Raw genomic sequence first — 19,552 nt, 5'->3', positions numbered from 1 at the left:
AGAGCAGGGAGTAAAAAACTGCAGAGCTAAGGATGTCAGAAGGAGTTTTTAAGTGTACACTTAGGAACTCAACTGTGATGTTTATTACCTGGCCTTCGGCCCAAGCACAGTCCTCTTCCTGCTCATGAATGCAAATAAGGTACCAAAGCAAGGCAGAGCTCTCAAGTCGTGAAGTGGCTAAAACTATTCAAACTGGGCAACTGTAGGCAATCTTTCTTTTCATAAGCCATATCAAATGCAACTTGAAATACCCTTAAGCATTGTGAATTTAAATATATTTTCATAAAAATAAATTTTTCAATAAGCCATTTGCTTACAAAGTGATTTTATTTTCTTGAGTTTTTTGAAAACACATTAAAAATAGAAAAAAACCCCAGCCAGTATTAAATATATTGTATATTGTTGCATATATTGTAACCTGATGTTTTGTAAACTGTATACACTTCTCAAGTGTTAATTATCAGCCTGCAAATAAATGTTTAAAGTAATATAGATAATATTAACTGCATACAGGGCTGTAACAAAACAAGTTTGAGCAGCTGGTCAAAGGAGGCAATCTTGCCCATGTACTCTATTCTTGTGAAGCCCCACCTGCAATGCTGCACCAGCTCTGGGGCCCCCAAATACAAGAAGGATCTGAACCTGCTGGAGCAAGTCCAGAGGAGGCCACAAAAGTGATCAGAGGGCTGCAGCCCCTCTGCTATGGAGACAGGCTGAGAGAGCTGGGGGTGTCCTGCCTGAAGAACAGAAGGCTCTGGGGAAGACCTTATGGCACCTTCCAATACCTAATGGGGCTATAAAGAGAGCTGGATAGGGACTTTTCTCAAGGGCATGGAGTAACAGGACAAGGGTGAGTGGTTTCAAAATGGCAGAGGCAGAGTTAGATTAGATTTGAGGAAGAAATTCTCTACTCTGAGAATGGTAAGGCCCTGACACAGGTTATCCAGGGAAGCTATGGATGACCCATCCCTGGAAATGTTCAAGGCCAAGCTGAATGGGGCTTTCAGCAACCAGGTCTAATGGACACAGCAATGAGGCTGGAATTAAATTATCTCTAAGTTTCCTTCAAAGTAAACCATTCTGTGACTCTAAACCAGCTGATCTTTTACACAGCATCCTACAATGCATATTGCTTTTACACTCATCAAGATTTTACTGAGATTTAGGCTTCTTTTCTTCTTAAGGTTTTCTGAATGTATCTATGTGTGTACACTTTGTACTCTCACCATAAATTGAATATATAGAAACAGCTGCTGAACACCCTCCCACCTCAGCTCTTGCTTATCTCTAGAGACTCACAGAAAAATGCCTTTAGAAAACATGTGATGAGAACATACCATCTATGACCTTTAACAGTATCAAAAGGGAGAGGAGAATGCAGACCATTTTCCCCTCAAAGAAGTTCATTAATTTAGCGATCAAGGCTTAAAAAGCTTTGCTACCTCAATGGCATTTATGTTGTTGGAAGTCAGACATCCAGATTGGACTTATGCTTATTGTAGCATCTTGAATTCTATTAAGCAGCTTAATGGCATTTAGAGAATGTGGCGAAGTTTTAGCCTGTTGCCCACTTGCAGCTTCTAGAACTGACATGGTCACTCACTGAGCACCTGGGGTTTGCAAACAAATTGAATATGGACACTGCTGAAGAGCTCTCTGCTTGGGATAGAGTACAACATAACAAAACAAACATGAACTGTGGTGAAGTCTTCTTTGAAGAGGTGTTGTAGTTGTCCAGCCACAAAAGCCGTGAAGTCACAGCTAAAAATCCAGCACTTGTTACTATCACAGCCAATATATACATCCACTTCATTCAACTAGACTTCAAACAAGTAATTGCAATTACCAGGGCCTTATAGACACAAGTAGCTTAAGGAAGATGAAAAACATCTACAAAATTAAGTTTGTGACCCAGCTACAAAGGACAACAATGTCTCACTTCTAAATCCCTTCTCTGTGTTTACTGGTAAAGTCTTTTCCTAAACCTCGTTGATGATGTATGAGCAACTGAGTCTGGGGCAAGAGGTACTATTCACTCATCTAAGAAGTCCAAAGCAAGCTGAAGATACACAGGTACATAGGAGCAGAAGGGATGAAAGGAGATGACACTGCAAACCTGCTAGCATTGCTGGAATGTCATGGTGAACAAGAAAAGTCGTCTGTGACTGAAAAGGGCAAGTCTCGTGCCTCTACTCCAAAAAGAACTTGGAAGATCACAAAAACTACTGGCTGGTCTGCTTCATCTCAGCTCTTGTGAAAGTCACAGAAGGAAAAAAAAAATCATATGGAAACCATTTCCAATCTTATAAAGATGACTAGGAATAACCAGCCCAGATTTATCAAAAGCAAATCAAGCTTGACAACATTGTTTGCTTTCAGAGACTCTGAATGGCAGGAGCACACTGGAAGCCTTTCATGCCAACAGTAGTGAGGCTTTTGACATTGTCTCACTTGTGGCCAGACAGGGCCACACGTCTGTGGCCAATGGTTCACCAATGGTCACTGAAACAATGGTTCAGTGGCTGACTACAAAATGAGCGAGGGACTGACTGCATAGTCAGGCTCTAAGAATAATGGTCAGTGGTTCCAAAGCTTCCTGGTGGCCAACTACAAGTACTGCTTGACTCCCCAAGAATGTTATCAGCTCCAACATACATGCCATCTTCAACAATCTGCACTAAAGAACACATTAAGAAAGCTCACAGAGGACAAACTGGTGGACTGCTTGATAAATGGGTGTTGGAGTTGCCATTCAGAAAAAAATGACAAGCTGGAGAAATATACCAAGAACTTCTTGCAACATAATCAAGGCAAACACCAGGGCCCTGTAGCTGGCACAAAAACACCCCAGTTGTGGAATAACTGGCTAGGCCCACCACTGCAGAGGTCCTAATGGATAGCAGTTTGGACGTGGATCAGCAACAAGCTCTCATGGCAATGAAGGTTAACCTCACCCCAGGCTGCATTAGCAAGACTAAAGGCAGTGGGTTGAGAGGAGTGATTGTTTACGCTCAGCATTCATGCAGACTCATCTGGAATACTGAATCTGGTTTTCAGGTCACTCCTCACTACTAAAAAAGAGATGCTGACAAACTGGAGAGAGTCCAGAAGGCTGCCACCATGACAGTGAGCTGGTTGGAGAACTAAAAAAAAACAAAAATCCAAGAGAAGCTGAGAGGGGCAGGCTTGCTTCCATTGCAGAAGGGAAGGCTACAGGGAGTTGGAAGCGGCACGATCTGACAGAACCTTTCTACCACCAGAAGGTGAAGGTCACAGATAAGAGCCAGCCAGACTTTCTGGAGTTACAGACCAAAAAGGAAGGAGGCAGAATTGACAACTGTCACTAAAGAAAATTCCAGCTGGCCATAAAAATATTCCAGTCAGAAGACTTCGTAAGCACTGGAACAGCAGCCCAGAAAGGTGACGGAATCTCCACCCTCAAAAACTATCACAACTTGGCAGAACTCTGAGCAACTCAGATTAGCTTTTGAAGTTAGCCAAGGTTCAGGCAGAAGCCTGAATTTAACACTGTCTGCAGAAGTACTCTCCTATCTTAATTTAATGAATTCATCTTTGCTAATTTAGACATCAAATACATTTCCATATGAAGATCTGAATGACCATACCAGATAAGACCAACAGTCCCCTCTCTGTCGCTATCTTTTCTCGGATGATATCCAGAAAGAGGATGGCATTTGAAAAAAGGCAAGAACAAAGTTACTAATCCCAAACTCTTTGGACTTCATGAGCCAGAGATGGAAGTTTAATAGTAGAAACACCACAAGGTGTTTCTCACTCGTGAACTCTGCTGGTTGCTGTTGACCCAAGTTGTAACACTGCAACATCCTGTTGTGAGACATTTCACAGGCTCATGCTATGTGAAGAAATACTCTTTGACTTTTCAACAAATTTGAAACCCTTTTGTTCTTGTTTTGGACGCAAAAAAGGGAACCCTCTCTTTCTCCGACATACTTCTCAAGTATCTCACGATTGGAGAGACTCTTTCTACACCATTCCTTGAAGACAGACATTCCAGCTCTCTAATCATTCTTGCCCTTCTGTAGACATTTTCCAGTTCTACTACATCCTTTTTCAGGATGAGAGAAGGGAGTAAGTAAGATTAACTCATGCTGCTTGAGAGAAGAAGAAACCATGGATTTTTACTGTTGTGTATTGAGCTCTCCATTTTTCCCTTTCCCAACACTTCTGTCCTGTGTTGTCAACATTAACCTGGCCACTCACAGAAAACATTCACTATTATCCCCAAGATCCCACTGACCAATGATGATCATTTCCAACTCAGTTATATATTTAAGACTAGGATTAATTTTCTTTCCACCATACCTAAAAACTGTATCACAGTGCACTTGTCTATACTGCATTTAATGTATTTTAACACCCATTCAGTCTCTCACTATTTTTCTCTAATGGTTCACACTTGGGCTACCTCTGTAATACTTCAATTATCTTAGTAGCATCAAGGAAACTGCTTCATCTCAGCACTTACTCTTTCTTCCACGCTGTTCAAACAGCTGAATATCACCAGGATGCCAGCAGAATCCTAACACCAATCTTCCTCCATTGCAGAAGCTGGTTACTAAATCTTGATGTTTGTTTTCTATCTTGCCCAGTTCCTTATCTACATAAGGACTTCAGTCTTTCTTGCAAGAGTTCCTGGTAAGGCTTATCTCTAAAAAACATTCAGTAATATGAATTAACTATCAACCAAGTCCACCTCACTGCCTCCTTCAGTTTTTTTAAAAACAACTCCAATATCTTCACATGGAATGCACTTCTAAAAAGTCACATTAACTGATGTACATTATTCTGCATTGGATTAGTCAGGATACTATTTCTGCATCAATAAGCCATTGGTTGGAAGGGAAAAATCAATTAAATATATTAGGAAGTCTTTTACATTGTCTTTCTTCCACAGTTATCCAACAAAATCCCCAAACTACTTCAGCATTTATCAGAGAATTAAGAGGAGGACTGAACACAGGAGAAAGGAATCCTAAGACAAAAAAGCTTTCTATAACAAGTGTTATGTGCTGAATTTCTACTCTTTTTAAGGTGTAGGATGTTAGGCCAAAGTCTAATGGCCACTGTGCAAAATTCCAAATACCACCTTGATTCTGCCCACAAGTTTTTCTAACTGGTACAGACCAATACTAAAAGACAGAATTACACACTTCTTTCTTGAGTGAAGTTTTGAAAAAAATGTAAGCTTTTATTTTCCTCCATATCTTTAGCCTTACTCTAGACTTTAAGCTCAGCAGTTCTCACATTGATCTGGTCACATTCTGTAACACTGGACAAATTCCTTCTTTACTCATGTAGATTCAAACCTATGGAGGTCCAAATAAAAACGGAAACTAAGACACAATCACTTTCACACCACAAGATTATTCAAAATGTTTCCAACCCACAGCAACTGCATAGATGAAACCAGTTCAGATGCAGCAGAAAAAAAGTAAAAACAGTTTGTATAGCTATCATTTGGCTGCTGGGAATTATAAAGTGAGACTTCAAAGTTAATTGAAGGAAGAAATATTTCATTTATAAGTAAGACCATTAACTATTTTCCAGATTCCTGTTAACAGGAATTTTCAAAGGTTTCTTTTCTAAAAACTGATTTTCACAGAAAACAGTATAGACAACAGAAACAAGCATCTTTCACATAGGTTTGCAATTCTGTAAAGAATATCCAGTTTCCTTCTGTATTAGGTAGAAAGTAGTTAATTTGATCTAACTAGCACCAATTCCTAGAGGGAACTTTTAACTATATATCCTGACTTGACAGATCTCTGTGTGCATCTTCCTTCCTTAGTGTTAAAAGTATCTTGGCTGAAAGTAACTCCCTCCCACATAAAATGTGAGCCTTCAAAAAACATTAAAACCTACATTGTATATCTTTTCAAATTAAGCTCATGAGCAGGAGGGAATTAGAAATGGATTTTTAAAAATCGTATCAAGTATATGAAGTCACAAAACTATGGGGAAGAAAAAAAAGTTTCAAGAAATATAAAATAAAAAGAGTCCTACCCGATTACGTGGGGGGAACCATTACAGAACTATGCTCTCCTTTCAAGGGTCAGAAAAATGGCGTGCTTCCTCTCCTCAACTGTGTTAGCTTACAACACCTGAAAAGCACCAGAGATTTGTATGAATCTACATCCAATCCAAGACAATTCAGTTGAAGACTTTGAGCTATAAATAAGCTTTTTTCAAATGCCCTTACATGAAACTAAGCCTGGCCAGACAGCTAGGGAAAACAGAGAGGTGCGGTACTGAAATTGCTTTTCAAAAAACTAGAAGCAAAGACAACTTAGTACTACTTTAGGCAAGAAGAGCAAGGAAATATAGGAACATATAAGAAAAATTAAGCATCTCCTGAAGAATTTTAATGAACAAACACTGTCAAGAGAAAAACTAAACCCCACAAGAAACATCTTCAAGCGTTCAGCTGTTTTCTTGAGACTAAATTAGATCACCATGCTCACCACTTCAAAAAAACAGAGAAGTAGAGGACATCTATTATATATAATGCCATAGAAAAATGAGGCAGAGTACAATAAACTACTGAAAATTTTCCCTTAAAGAAGTAGAAATTAAGCATTTCCATGCAGAATTACTGAAATTCTGTATATAGTTCATCAGACCAGAGTCAATATCATTATTTGTCACTGGACTTATCTAAAAGGCAAATGATATCACCAGCTCCTCTCAGAACCCTTCTGATGGGTAGCTCTTATCAATTCCTTAAAATAGTAATAGTTTTTCTTTGTTCTAGGCAAAATCAGAAACAGAAAATAAAGTTAAAAGAGTAGTAGCATATTTCAGGAATGGATGGCTTAGAATAATGTCTACATTCAGGTTAATTAGGTAAAAGCATTAAAATAAAATCTTGAGGAGATATAGGTCCAAACAAAGTAATTTCATAAGCAGTTGGAGGTAATTTGGATTATTAAAAAATAGTTCTTTTTAGAAACAGTTTCAATGTTTTGGAAAGGTAAAGCCTAGTAGCTTGCCTTAGTTACAAATAAATCAGTTTTACAACTCAGGAAGACAATACTGTGTCTTCTAGAGCAGCTGTGTCTCAAAAGAAACCATCATTATATTATTCAAAGCTGTGACTTCAATACAGGAGAGAACGAGCAGCAAAAATTCTTGGACTATCCATCTGCTACACACATACTTAGTCAACAGAAGCAATCACACTCCTTCAAAATATTATCCTGTAACACAGACTGCAAGTAACATACTTCTGAATATATTATGAACTTCTGAACAAGGCTTCCTATAAGAAAATTAAGTGCTTTACAAAGCCATTTTACTGTTACAGGAAATAGTCTTACATACATATGGAAGTTGACAGCCATTTTAGAGCCCTGTCTAGAACTACCCTGGGGACATCAGAGGTCAGTCCTTTTCAATGCACTTGTTTATAGCTACCACCCTGGACTTACACCTCAAAAGAAATGTCTTTGCTTTTCTTCTTTTCGTAGGAATACTGGAGTACTAACAAGAACCTAAGCATTGCTCCCTGGCCAAAGAAGCAGCTAAGTTGCAAAACTAAGGTCACTCAGCAGGTTTGTGTCCTGAGCAAGTCCTTCCATTTGTTTTGATCCTTCTTTCTTCACCAAATATTTGTTCATTTTAATCACAGCACCACCTCTTTACCTCTTTAAATGAAAGAGGTCATTGTCCTTCTGCACGTTTGCACAGTCCAGACACCACGATACTGGTTAGAGATCCCATTTCCAATGAGATTCCTCCCAAATACCCTATTCCAGCCAAAGTGACAGCACTTTTAAAACTATTAGGCATTATTGATTCAAATTAGCAGACCTATATCAGAATATATGAATGACCAAAGTTCTACTCAATGTATTATCTGTTTTGCTTTCATTTTCACTAGTTTACAAGACAAGTTAATCCACAGAGCTCTTAAAAAAAAGCTGAGATAAACCAAAAGAAGTTGCGAAGTAGTTAAATTACTGGATATCAAAGTAAATGTGTCTTAAAAATTGCTTTATTTAAATCAAATCTCACATATTGTAAGTAATCAATTACTTTGGCATATTTCACATTTTGGGTTAGCAAATATTTCCCACATAGTGTATCTTCAGGCTATAAGTTGTGGGAGGCCAAGTGTACAATGCAAGCAGCTTTTTGATTTAACAAGGACTGATGGATCCTGTCGGTGTGCCCTTACAGCAAACACCCATCTGCCAGAACAGTACTTCCCTAAATCTGTGAGCCTGAAAGGTGCACACTTCTGTTGGTTACAGAGGGAAAGACAATGGGAAGATGCTTAGGGAGCCCACTGAGTAAAGCATTTTCCTCCTATTACAGTATTCAGGAAATGTTTGAAGCTCATCTTTGCTTGTTTCCCAGCTCTTGAAAAATACTCATTATGCTAACATTCAAATCTTGTCAACATTTAAAGATCCCAATGGGCTAGCTACCATACATATTATTCCTACACCAGAAAACATATACAAACCAAACTCGCAAGACCACAGGCCACTGTCCTGTGAAAACACTACAAATTGAATATGGTGCAACTAGCAACTGCAATATCAGGTAAGTGTTCACTTTGAAGATACTAACACAAGATCTTCTGTAAGATGTTTGAGAACACCTTTCTTCAAGTATTTTCCTACAGGCAAAATTGGGTACTGAAAACCAAGCAACAGCTGTGGCTCATGACCACAGCATTACTGCCTTTTACTGTGTTTTCTTCCTTCATTAATTACCTTAAAATGTATTTTATAGTGAGTGGGCAGGTGTGGAAAAGAGACCAATAGGAGTCAATTTCTTCAGCTACTTTACAACATCAAACTTCTTACAAAGTCCCACAGTGTTAGCTTTTTCTTAAAACAGTGTTTTTTAGAGCAGAGCCTAGTGCAGTAAAACAACAGCAGTACAAAAGATGTCACACTTGTTTGCTGACACAAACACACACATAGGACGTGTCAAAACAGGAAGTGCATTATTCAGCAGCACAGGAACGCTTGGCATGGACATTTAACACAGTCGGTGAGTCAGAGCAGCCAGGTTGAGGATGGATTTAGTGTGAGGTAAGTGTTCATGATGAGTTAGTCAGAGCTGTTACCAACATCCAGGCTTAGCTTATTGTGCCAACCCTCTGTCTCAAAAGCACTTAGAAAATCTTTCAAAAAAGAGCCTACAAGAGAGTTGGAATGGGACTTTTTGTAACAGCAGGTAGCAAAAGGACAAGGGGGAATGGCCTCAACTAAAAGATGGCAGTATTAGATTAGATATGAAGAAATTTTTTTTATTGAAAGGATGGTAAAACACTGGAACAGGCTGCCCAGGAAGCTGTAGATGTGTTCTCTGTGGGAGTATTCAAGGCCAGGTTGGATAAACCTTTGAGCAACTTGGTATAGCGGAAGGTGACCCTAACCCTGGCAGGAGGGTTGGAACAAGATGATCATTAATGTCCTTTCCAACTCAACCCATTCCATGATTCTATCATCATACACAGTTTTTTTACAATAATGTACAGACAGTGAATTAAATGTTACAAGAACTTCTGTCTTAAGTTCTGCTTGAACCATTTTCACTGAACAATTTTTGCTGCTACACATTCAAAATTTTGACAAAAGTACTCTTGACTCTTAAAATTAGGTTCAAAACCAACTTAAGGGTAAAGCTTATAAACATGGGAAAAAAAGTACTGCAACCAGCTATACAAAAAATTAAACTTGCACTTCTTCCGCCTCACTGTGTAAAAGTTATCTGAACTGTTTGACTTCTCCGTTGATCTCAATTCTCATTGGAGATGATGGGTCAGAGTGCACCTCCCCAGTCTCCAGAGGACACAAAACTGGGAGGAGCTGTTAATATGCCAGGTGGTTGTGGTGCCATTCCTATGGATCTCACCAGGCTGGAGAAATGGGCAAACAAGAACCTCATAAAATTCAAAGGGAAACAGTCTTCCACTTGAGGAAAAACAACCCTTTGTACCAGGGTTGTTTTTTCTCAAGTGTAAGACTTTGTTTCCCTCCAGGACATGCTGGAGACCAACAACCTGGGAAGCAGCTTTGCAGAGCAAAGCCTGGGGTCCTGATGGACAAGTTGCACATGACAGAAATGTGCCTCTGCAGCAAAGGATACCAACAGCACCTCCTGGTGCAGTTGGTACCAACTGCTGGCAGTGTTAGGAAAAACACTGCCAGGAGGTCAAGGAAGGTGATCCTTCCCCTCTACTCTATAGTAGAACTTAGACCCATCCAAAGTGCCATGTCCAGTTTTCTCCAGTACAACAGAAACATGGGCATACTGGAATGTGTAAAGAGAAGACCTCAGAGATCACTAACAGACTGGAGAATATGACATGGGAAGAAGGGCCAAGAGAGCTGGGATTGTTCAACCCAGAAGAGGCTCAAGGGAAGCCTTACCAAGGTGTATGAATACTCAATGGGGACAACAAAGATGGAGCCAGCAGTGCCCCATCAAAGTACAACAGGCAATGAGCACAAACTAAAATACAGAAAATTTCTTGTCAACAAAAGATTACTTTCTTTTAGTACCACAACAGTCAAACGCTGGAATAAGTTTACCAATAGGGGCTGGAGTCTCCATCTTGAGAGATAATTGAGAAGTCTGGCCATGGTGCTGAGCAAGCTGCTCCAGCTGACCCTGCTTGGAGAGCAGGCTACTGGACTAGACTGTCTGCAGAGGTGCCCTCTAACCTCAACTGTTCTATGGACTCAGGACAGAAACAATACACACTTCATATAATCTTAGTCTCGTACGTGATTCCCTGTAACAATCCGACAACTGCATTTCCATGAGAAATTATTATCTTATTAAATCTGCTGCCAGTATTTTCCCTGACAGAGCTGCCAACAAAACAAACCAAACAGTAGTTCTGGGAAGGCACTGACATATCCTGTGCTTCTACAACTCTCCTGTTGATCAGCTTTTTTAAAAAGCAGTAGCTGACCAAAACTGCTTGCCAACAAACCCCTCAGAATATTTTCAAAAGAGATCATCCCTGCCTCTGGGTCTTCCATCTTCCACTGCAGGATCTTAGTCTATACAGCTTGCTATCAGTTTAGTAATTATTCATACTTCTAAAGATATGGATGAATTATCCAGCTTCCTGTCACCACTTGTTTATTATTTTCAGCAAAGAACTATGATAACAATGTTTGCATTCATTCATTTTAAAATTGCCAGCTTTCATCTTACATGCTCTCATCTGAGACTAGCAGAATTCCCCATCAGTAGGAAAAAAAAAAAAAAAAAAAAAAAAAAAAAAAAAGATTCCACAGCAGCTTGGTAGAAGAATAGCTGACAACCTTCTTGTCCTTGAGAAGGGACTGGAGAGGGTGGGGGGGAATATTCAAGAATTATTTTATACACCTAAAGAGCTTCTCTAGATTCAGTTGAAGAGCTCTATTTACTTCCCCTGAGCTGAACTGCTGAAGACAGCTAAAGTATTTCCACTCCAGCAGCAACCACAATTTAGCTATGGAACAGGGATTTCCCTCTGCAGTTTGAAGCACTCTTCCACATAAAAAGCGCTCTGTGGAACACACTGTAAATGTAGAACTATTACACAACTATTATCTAGTGATGCTGGCATGAGGAAGCTAGAGGGAGGAAACAGGAAGGATATAAATACAAGTCTGCAATCTTTTATATTTTACTCACATAAGGGAAAATCACCAGTGTCCAGATCTCCAAGAGAAATAACTGAGCTACTGTGTTAGTGAAAAAATAAATAATTAAAAAGTGATACACATTCATTTTACACTGCATTTGAATAAACAGGATATAAAAATTCAGAGCCTCAGCTGCACAGAAACTTTTAGGTACGTGATTCCTAAAGAACAAAATGAGACTCCATATCAACTCACTTTAGCAGAATCTAGCCCTAGTGTTCATTTATGTGTGCTGCTTTTTCACCTCCACCACTAAAATGTTTTGATATATGACTCACAGCTAAGAACATTTCAGAGGACACATTCAAAAGATTTGAGCAGACACTGTTCTGGCAGGTTTTTTTCAAACAATGAAAAATGTTGTTAAAGATTACAGGAACAACCCAGAAGTTGAACGGCTGCTGGGAAGAGTCAATAAACATCACCTTTGCTTGGAAATTAAGACTTTCAGTGCAAGGGTGTCTCACCCACTTACTATTTAGCTTGCTAACTTTACAAACAACATTCCATTCTATTATGTGTATTTTTGTTAAGATATTTTTGGGAAAAAGAATGCTTGTGGAAATAAAATAATTAGTCCAAAATATTCTCTACCTTTGAAATGGCTGGCACCTTGACAATTCATCTTAAGTCATAAGCACCAAAACAAAAAACTCACTGATCCTCACTGCCAGTAATTTTTCAGGAATGTAGCAACCAAAGCTGTGGTAACAATTGGAATACACCTAAAATACAGTCTTAAAACGATGTTCTTAACATTAAATGGCTTCACATTGTTCTGGCTATAGAAAGTGCCAGAGAGCTCTTTACAGCTATTTTAAAATTTAAGCCTGATGCTGTTAGGTTCAAAGTACTTCTGGGTGACATAATGGAGGCTTCACATGTAAAATGAGAATTAACACTTTGTCCTTCTGCTTCTCGGGACCTGAGCATGATGGAGTTAGTGGAGGACATGCACAAGAAGAACACGGCCAGAGAGCCTTCAGAACCAACACTGCTAAGAGCACACAATGCTCGGCATGTGAAGGCACAGCATCATCTCAGCACAACAAAGTTGACTTTGCAAAAACATTTTCTATAGATGGCAAAATGCGGATAGGCTGATATGAGAGATGTTTAAATAAGCATTTTGCAATAGAGATCCTTCTCCCAGGTCCCTTCCACAGTTGCTGCTATTTACGTGGTAGACCTCCTGTATATACAACACGAGACTTCAAACAAAGGTTTCCGTTGACTCCTATGAGCATCATCCTTGCAGTTCAACAGTTCCCGGAGGCACTGAGCGTTAAGGTCATCGCTGAGTCCTTCACCTGCCTCTTAACACCTGGTTAAAGCCCAAGACCATTTATACAGGCTTGGGAGACCTCCATCCTGCAGGCAGACGCAGTATCTCAAGGAACAGCTTTTACCAAACTGTATTTTGCTTATTCGCCTCCACAGCCCTCCAATACGTCTGTCCCTTTTGTATTTTAAGCTCAGCTCCATCTTCGGGGGACCAAGCAGCCAGGGAACCATATTATACTGCCACCTCCACTCCCTCCCCTTTAACACGTCTCCTAACAACGCCACGTAGATTCAGATAATCATCTGGGATGAGCACTTCAGGCAGTCCTCGGTGTTCCTGAGGGAGTACGTTCCACTTACACACCCCAACCCCTCTCCCCCAGCCCGGCTCCGGCCGAGCCCACTCCCCCCTCACACAGCCCCGCGACCACAAGGACCTCACTTCTCTCACAGCTCCTTTCCAGCTCTTTTTGTGTCCCCACCGTGTCCCGGGGGCCTCCCCCGTCCCCTTAGGGCAAGGAGACACCAGGGAAGAGCCGCATATTCCAGGCACGTCCCTCTCCCTCCGCGGAGGGGGATGGGAAGAGCAGCAGCGGAGCGGCACCAGCCGAGACGTCAAGCGGAGGAAAAACGGGGACAGGCGGGAACTACGCGATAGGAATCGCTCCCAACCTCCATCCCGCAGCCCCGGGGCTCCCAAGGCGGGGAGAACGCGGGGTAGAAGGGGCTCCCCCTCAGCGCTGCTCGGGCGGGACGCTGAGGGCGTTAACGCGCTCCCCCCGCGCCGGGGGCGGCCCGGCACCCACCTTGAGAGTGGGGTACTCCTGCACCTTCAGAGTCATTGAGAGCTGAGCGGCTGATTCCTGCACCGCCATCTTGGATCGAGCACCGGCCTCCCCCCTCCCTGCTTTCCCTCCCGCCCTCCTTCCCAGCGCGTCCCGGCGGGAGCTACCTACGGCGCGCGCGGCATGCCGGGAAACGGCGCCCGCCCCGCCCCGGCCCTCATGGACACGGGCCAAACCAACGCCGCACGCTCCCCCCCGCCACCCCGCGCCGCCGCGGCTTGGTACGCTCCGCGGGGGCGTTGACGGAGGGAGAGCGACGGCACACCGGCCAATGAGCAGCTCCCTTCCTCACGTTCCCCTGCCGTGAGTGTTGACACCGCCCCAGAGCTCGGGGAGCCGCGCGTGAATGGGCAGCGGGTGTGGGAATGGGCGGGGCCACATGGATGCGCGGACAAATCAAATGGGATTACGGCATCGGGATAGGCGGGATTTGGGGGGGTTATGGACACCTAGCTACCCAGTGGCGGCTGAGAGCGATTTCCTGTGGCCCAATCACAACATGCTCTGGGGCTCAGTGGGCGGGACCTAAAAGTAAATTTTGCTGGTGACTTCAAACGGCCGTTTTAACACCCCCGAGGTGTCCGGGAAGGGGAGGGGCGGAGCGAGGGGCGGAGCGTGCTTTGATGGACAGCGCCGCCAGCCAGTGCTGTAGCATCTCAAATTGACGGGCAGGCTGCTGAACCAATGGGTGGCGCGTCTGGGGCGGGGCGGCGGGCGGCGTGTGGCTGTGTGTACATCGAGAGGGGCGGGGCCGCCCCCCGTGAGTTCCGCGGGGCGGAGGGAGCGAGTGGGAGCCAGTGAGGCGGAGACGGCGGGAAGAGATTTAAATAGCGGACACGGTGGCAGCCCCCTGCCCTCGGTTTCCCGGGCCGGCGCCGAGTTTCCCCGGTGAGCGGAGGCGTGGGGCGGTCGCAGCTCCCGCCGGAGCCGGGCCGGTCCCGCCCGCCCCGCGGGAGACGGGGTGGGGAGGGGGGGCGGCTCCATTCGGCCGCCGGGGTCTCTGGAGGTCCATTCGTGGGTCCTGCTGCCCTCGCAGCCGCGCCGGGGAGCGGAGCTGCCGTCCCCGGCACCGCCCGGTGCCGCCGGGCGCTACAGGTGCGGAGTTGGGGCTGCTGTGGCCGGTGCTGCGTGCGCGGGCTCCCGGCGGGATCCCGGCGAGCTGTGGGTCTCCATGGCTGCGCTCAGAGGCTTTGCGTGACCCGCTGACCTCTGCCCGGTCCCTGTAAGGTGACGAGCACCGGTTTAAGCGAGCAGTAATTCCTCTGCCGGACGTACGTGATTGTTTCCATTAAAGAAAAAAATAGAAAAAAAAAAAAAATAAAAAAAAAGGGGACGTGATCCTGAAGATTTCCTACTTGTGCGAGGGAATAAAACCGCTCTTGGAGTGTCAATCCTAATATGAAAGCTCCTTTCTGGGTAACGCGTAGAGCGCAGTGTGTCGATGTTCGGCTCCTCGCTGTGACCTGGGCACCTCAGTGCGTGACACAGGGCGCTGGGACAGACCTTCACCACACCAAGCTTGCAGCAGAAGGGAAATGTGCCCATAGGACCTGTATTGTGCAGTAAATACAAACTTCATTCTGCTGCTGAAGTTGGTGTCAAAAGTTTAGTTTCTCACTGCACTGGCATCAAATGTGCTTCAAGTGGTGTGCTGCTAGAGTTTGAGGCTTTAAAGACACCCCAAAGTATGTATCTGTCAATAACCATGATGGTTTTTTGCTCTCTAAACATTGTAGTTATGTTTTTACTGGTCTGCAGAAGACTGTGGGGGGAAAAACCCACCAATGCTGCCAGGAGGAGTGAACACATTTAACTTTCCTGGTTTGAAAGAGCAAGTATGTTTCTTAGAATACTTGGTGGCATTGTTTCTGATGTGCATGTACCTCATTGCACTGAAAGTACCTGCCCACCACAAAGGGATGGGGGTAAATAAAAGGGAACATGGGAAATCATTCAGTTGAGTGTTAGATTCTCTTCAGCTCTCAACTCTGAACTATTTACTGATGCTTACTCACAGTTGCCCTAGCATTCAGCTTTCTACTGACCATAACCAGAAAATGTATGCTAAACATAATTTACCAAGCCCACACCAGGTGCAGAGCCTTTGTTTGAGAAATGTATTAGTGAAAACTTTTGTCTTAGTTACACCTGGGATTAGCATTCATGTCTAGACACGATCTTGGGACCAGATCCTGCAAGATGATTTTTATAAGGGGGATTTTGACTCCATTAAGGTTCTGTACAGGGAATGGTTTACCCTGAGCTGCTTGGGTGGAGGATTGAAAACTTTGCTCAATTGTTGCTGTATTTACAAACATAATTATGTGGCATTGTAAAATATTCCTGTTCTTCCTGTCTGTCTTAAATATCCCGTAAGCTAATATTTAGAAGGAAATTTGCTCTTCAGTATTCCACATGACTGATGGTACTGAGCAGTTTGAATCTGGCATACCTTAACTCTGTGATGCTTATAGGGACTGAAGAAGTGTGACTTGCCTTGTAATAGATCAAGTCATGTATGCATTTGTCCGAGACACTTATATACAACGAGTTTTGTTTATATGAAATCTCTTAATGGTCCTTTCTGATAATACAGTAGCTAATTTAATGTAACACAGATACTCCGTGGATACAGGTTATGTGCTCAGGCTGTGTCTGCCTTTAAACTGAAGGGTTATTGGTGAAGCTTTGTCAGACATTAGTAGCCAGAGCTAAAGGGGTTGCTTAATGGAACAGATGGCCAAGCAACCATCATGTCAGAGAAAACAGCATGTATTCGTGTATTCTTAGTTTAACACAAGAGGGAGCATGTCTAATCTTTAACCTTTAAATATTGCGACTTCAGGGAGAAAGCTTGAAGTGTTGAGTGTCAACTAATTTATGTTCAAGGCTCCATGTGCAAATATTGATACAACCTATGCATATTTCTGGCATGTTTTCAGCTTTAGACTGCAGCTGTTGATTTATAGTGTAAATGTTGGCGTGATAAATGTGGGGATGAGAACCAAGCTAATGATCTTTTGAAGTTGTTAAAAATCTGTAGTTTCCTGCTAAATTAAACAAAATATTTATGGCTATTGTTATTCCAGGGTATGGTTATTAATATACAAAGGTTGTACTTTTTTCTTTAATATTAGGTTAATATATGTCTTGTGCTTAACCTACCATACAAACTTAAAAGATGAGTCTTAATTTAATTAAATTTAGTTTAATTGCCTATGTACATTTGCTTTTAGAGTTCTTATAAATCCTACCACTTTATTCAATAGGAAGTATGAAGTTTGATCTACTGAGAAGTTTTGTACAGTATCTTCTTTATTTTTTTCTTGTCCTCTGGTGTCATAAAAGAAAGATGAAAAATCAGTTTCCATTTTGTATTTCTTGGTATTGTCCAGCTGAATCATAATGTGTTAATGTTTGTCCTCATTCAGTGTCTTGTTAATGTGAATTAGCAATTAGTTTAACTTAAGCAGTGTGCACAGAATACTCCAAACCTTTAGGAGAACTTTACTCATTTGTTTCCAGTAGCCCTCCACTCCAGATTAATGATCAGAGAAGAACATCTGTCTACCATTAAACATTGCATGCAAATTATGTATCTTTCAAGAACATAAACACTCGGTGTGTTATTTGTTGGAGCAGAGCAGAAACCTCAGTGCTCTGTTTTCATACACTGGAAACTGCTGTGGATTGAGATTTTACTGCACTGGCTTCTCTTTCCTCTCTGTGGCCATTATAAACCCAGTGCCAGGTGGCAGAAGTGGGTGTGTGTCACCATCACCATCATGTGTTGTATTTGCAGAGCAGCCTGGCCTGAGGCAGGAATGTGAAGCCCTGTCCTGGTTGGAAGGAGTGCAGGTTGTCCCACTGTGTTCAGTAGAGTTCTCTTCCTCCAAGTCAGTGGGTGTGGTGGTATTGTCCATTATAATGGAGAGGCAGAATCCTTCACTATTCTGGTGAGTTATGGTGTTTGTTAAATATTTAGGACCTTACCTTTAGTCTGTGTTAATTTTTTCTTCGATTAATGGGAGAAATTTTGGTATTTTTTAACCAGTGTGCACAGCATTGACAGAAGAAGGTGTTAATATCAAATCAGCTTGTCTTCAAAACATGCCAGGCAGCTGTTCTTGCAAGGCAGAAATGTGAGATGACCTGTATTAACATTGGACACCTGTACTAATATTGGACACTAACATGGAATCATGGAATGGTTTGGGTTGGAAGGGACCTTAAAAATCATCCAGTTCCAGCCAGTGTCTATTGTATGGATATTATATATTCATCAGATATTAGGACTTTTTAGAAAGATAATGGGAATGAGACAGTTGCTACTAGGGAAGTTGCTTTACTGAGTTATTCACAGCAACCAAGCATCTTTAATGGCTGGCTCCATTTTAATGGATGCAATTGATTTTAAATTCTATGTATGAAACAGTACTGTGGAGTCAGAAGTTCACAGAGACCAGAGGGATGCTTTTTGATGGAAAAGTTTTGATGGACTTGAGTTTTGTAAGGATTAGATGAACTGCCTGTGTCTTTGCTATTCCATATCAGTCATGACTTATGCTTTGGTTTTCTTGCCCAGCAGGCTTAGGCTGCTGCACAGTCTTTACAATAAAGGTGTATTTTTACTTTAAAAGAAAGTAGTAATATGACTGTATAGTTCATGCTTTGGAGTTTTTCTTCTTCATTTTGTTATTGTAACTTTAAACGTAACCAAAAAGTGTCTTAGTGCATCTGGCTTGTGTAAAAAGGCTGGGGAAATTTTATTTCTGTACCTGAGAGGACATTACCAAGAGTAAAAACCCAACAAACAAACAAAAGAAAAAGCCCCTACGACCACAACCTGTCGATTAACAACAGCAGCAGCGACTGCCCTGATGTGCCACAGTTTAGAGGGTAGTTGTAAAGTAGTAAATAGAGATCAAATGCTTTGTTTCCTTATTTTAACTTGATTATGAGAACCCTTTCCTTATCCGAGGGAAATGCAGATGCTCTCAGCAGTTTGGGTTACCAAGTTACCATAATGAATTGGGTTTGAGACCTCATAGAGCTGTGCTGGATCGTCTGTGGGAGCATTTTCATATCTCTGGTACCAATCTGGTACCTTTCGGGCAATGTGTGTGTAGAACTTACTTAGAAATTATCCCATGTTCATGCAAACCGGGTTTCGCTGTTAAGGTATTTTTTATATTGCTTTTATTAAAAATGAAGTGGGGGCATTCACAATGTAGGTCAAATTCTTGTGAAGCCTCATTAAAAAAAAAAAAAAGACTGTATTTGCATAAAAAAAGGCATGTGGGACTGCCTGACCAAGTGCACAGCCTCCTGTAACTTTCTGAATGGTCTAAATGGGTGATTTAAAATGCAAAGGGAAGGGGGTTTACCTGCAATATTTTTGACCATAAGCATTTTTTCTTTTTTTTCCTTTCTGAGTTACAGCCCCCTGAAAATGGGGGGGTTTAGAAAGAAAGTGCTGACACAGCCTTGACTACAGAGCAGTGCTCTGCGTGCTGCTGCAATAATTGTCCAGGCAGTGTTTTTTTGCTTCCCTGCCATTGTGCTTTACATTCCTTCAACCCATTCAATTTTTAACTTTCCGAAAGTTTGGTATTATTGCGAGCCCCCGGCGTGTGTGCAGCCGCCGGAGGAGCGAGGTTGGCAGAGTAGCATGGACTTGTTAATCTCAGCCTGATCTTGTCAGCAACAGCAGAGCAGAGA

General features: G+C 42.2%; 1 protein-coding gene and 1 long non-coding RNA gene across 30 annotated transcripts in view; one reads left to right on the top strand and one right to left on the bottom strand.

Annotated features, from left to right (window-relative positions):
• MAEA (macrophage erythroblast attacher, E3 ubiquitin ligase) overlaps positions 1–14,396 on the bottom strand; it is a 48,980-nt gene extending 34,584 nt beyond the window's left edge. The window contains exons 1-3 of one of the 27 annotated variants that reach the window (XM_086890008.1): positions 13,943–14,396; positions 6,046–6,143; positions 4,508–4,690 (exon numbers count right to left, since the gene is read on the bottom strand). Coding sequence is in view for 4 of the 27 variants with exons in the window: in XM_023925671.2 (XP_023781439.1) it covers positions 13,793–13,861 (69 nt within the window). In the remaining 23 variants the exon portion in view is untranslated. Of the gene's footprint in view, positions 1–4,507; positions 4,691–6,045; positions 6,144–13,428; positions 13,768–13,792 lie in introns of those variants that run through there. The other 26 variants (XM_086890006.1, XM_086889994.1, XM_086890005.1 and 23 more) reach the window with 26 other exon arrangements.
• A 147-nt stretch (positions 14,397–14,543) lies between these two features.
• The window catches only part of LOC147652902 (uncharacterized), a 54,019-nt gene continuing 49,010 nt past the window's right edge, over positions 14,544–19,552 (top strand). For 2 of the 3 annotated variants that reach the window (XR_015287051.1, XR_015287050.1), the window contains exon 1: positions 14,553–14,719. This is a non-coding gene — a long non-coding RNA (uncharacterized LOC147652902). Of the gene's footprint in view, positions 14,720–17,633; positions 17,788–19,552 lie in introns of all 3 variants that reach the window. The other variant, XR_015287052.1, reaches the window with a different exon arrangement.

This window comes from Cyanistes caeruleus, chromosome 5 (genome assembly GCF_971803275.1).
Source record: "Cyanistes caeruleus chromosome 5, bCyaCae1.hap1.1, whole genome shotgun sequence".
NCBI lineage: Eukaryota > Metazoa > Chordata > Aves > Passeriformes > Paridae > Cyanistes > Cyanistes caeruleus.
The sequence above is the reverse complement of the archived record's forward strand: the minus strand, read 5'-3'. Positions and strand labels throughout refer to the sequence as shown.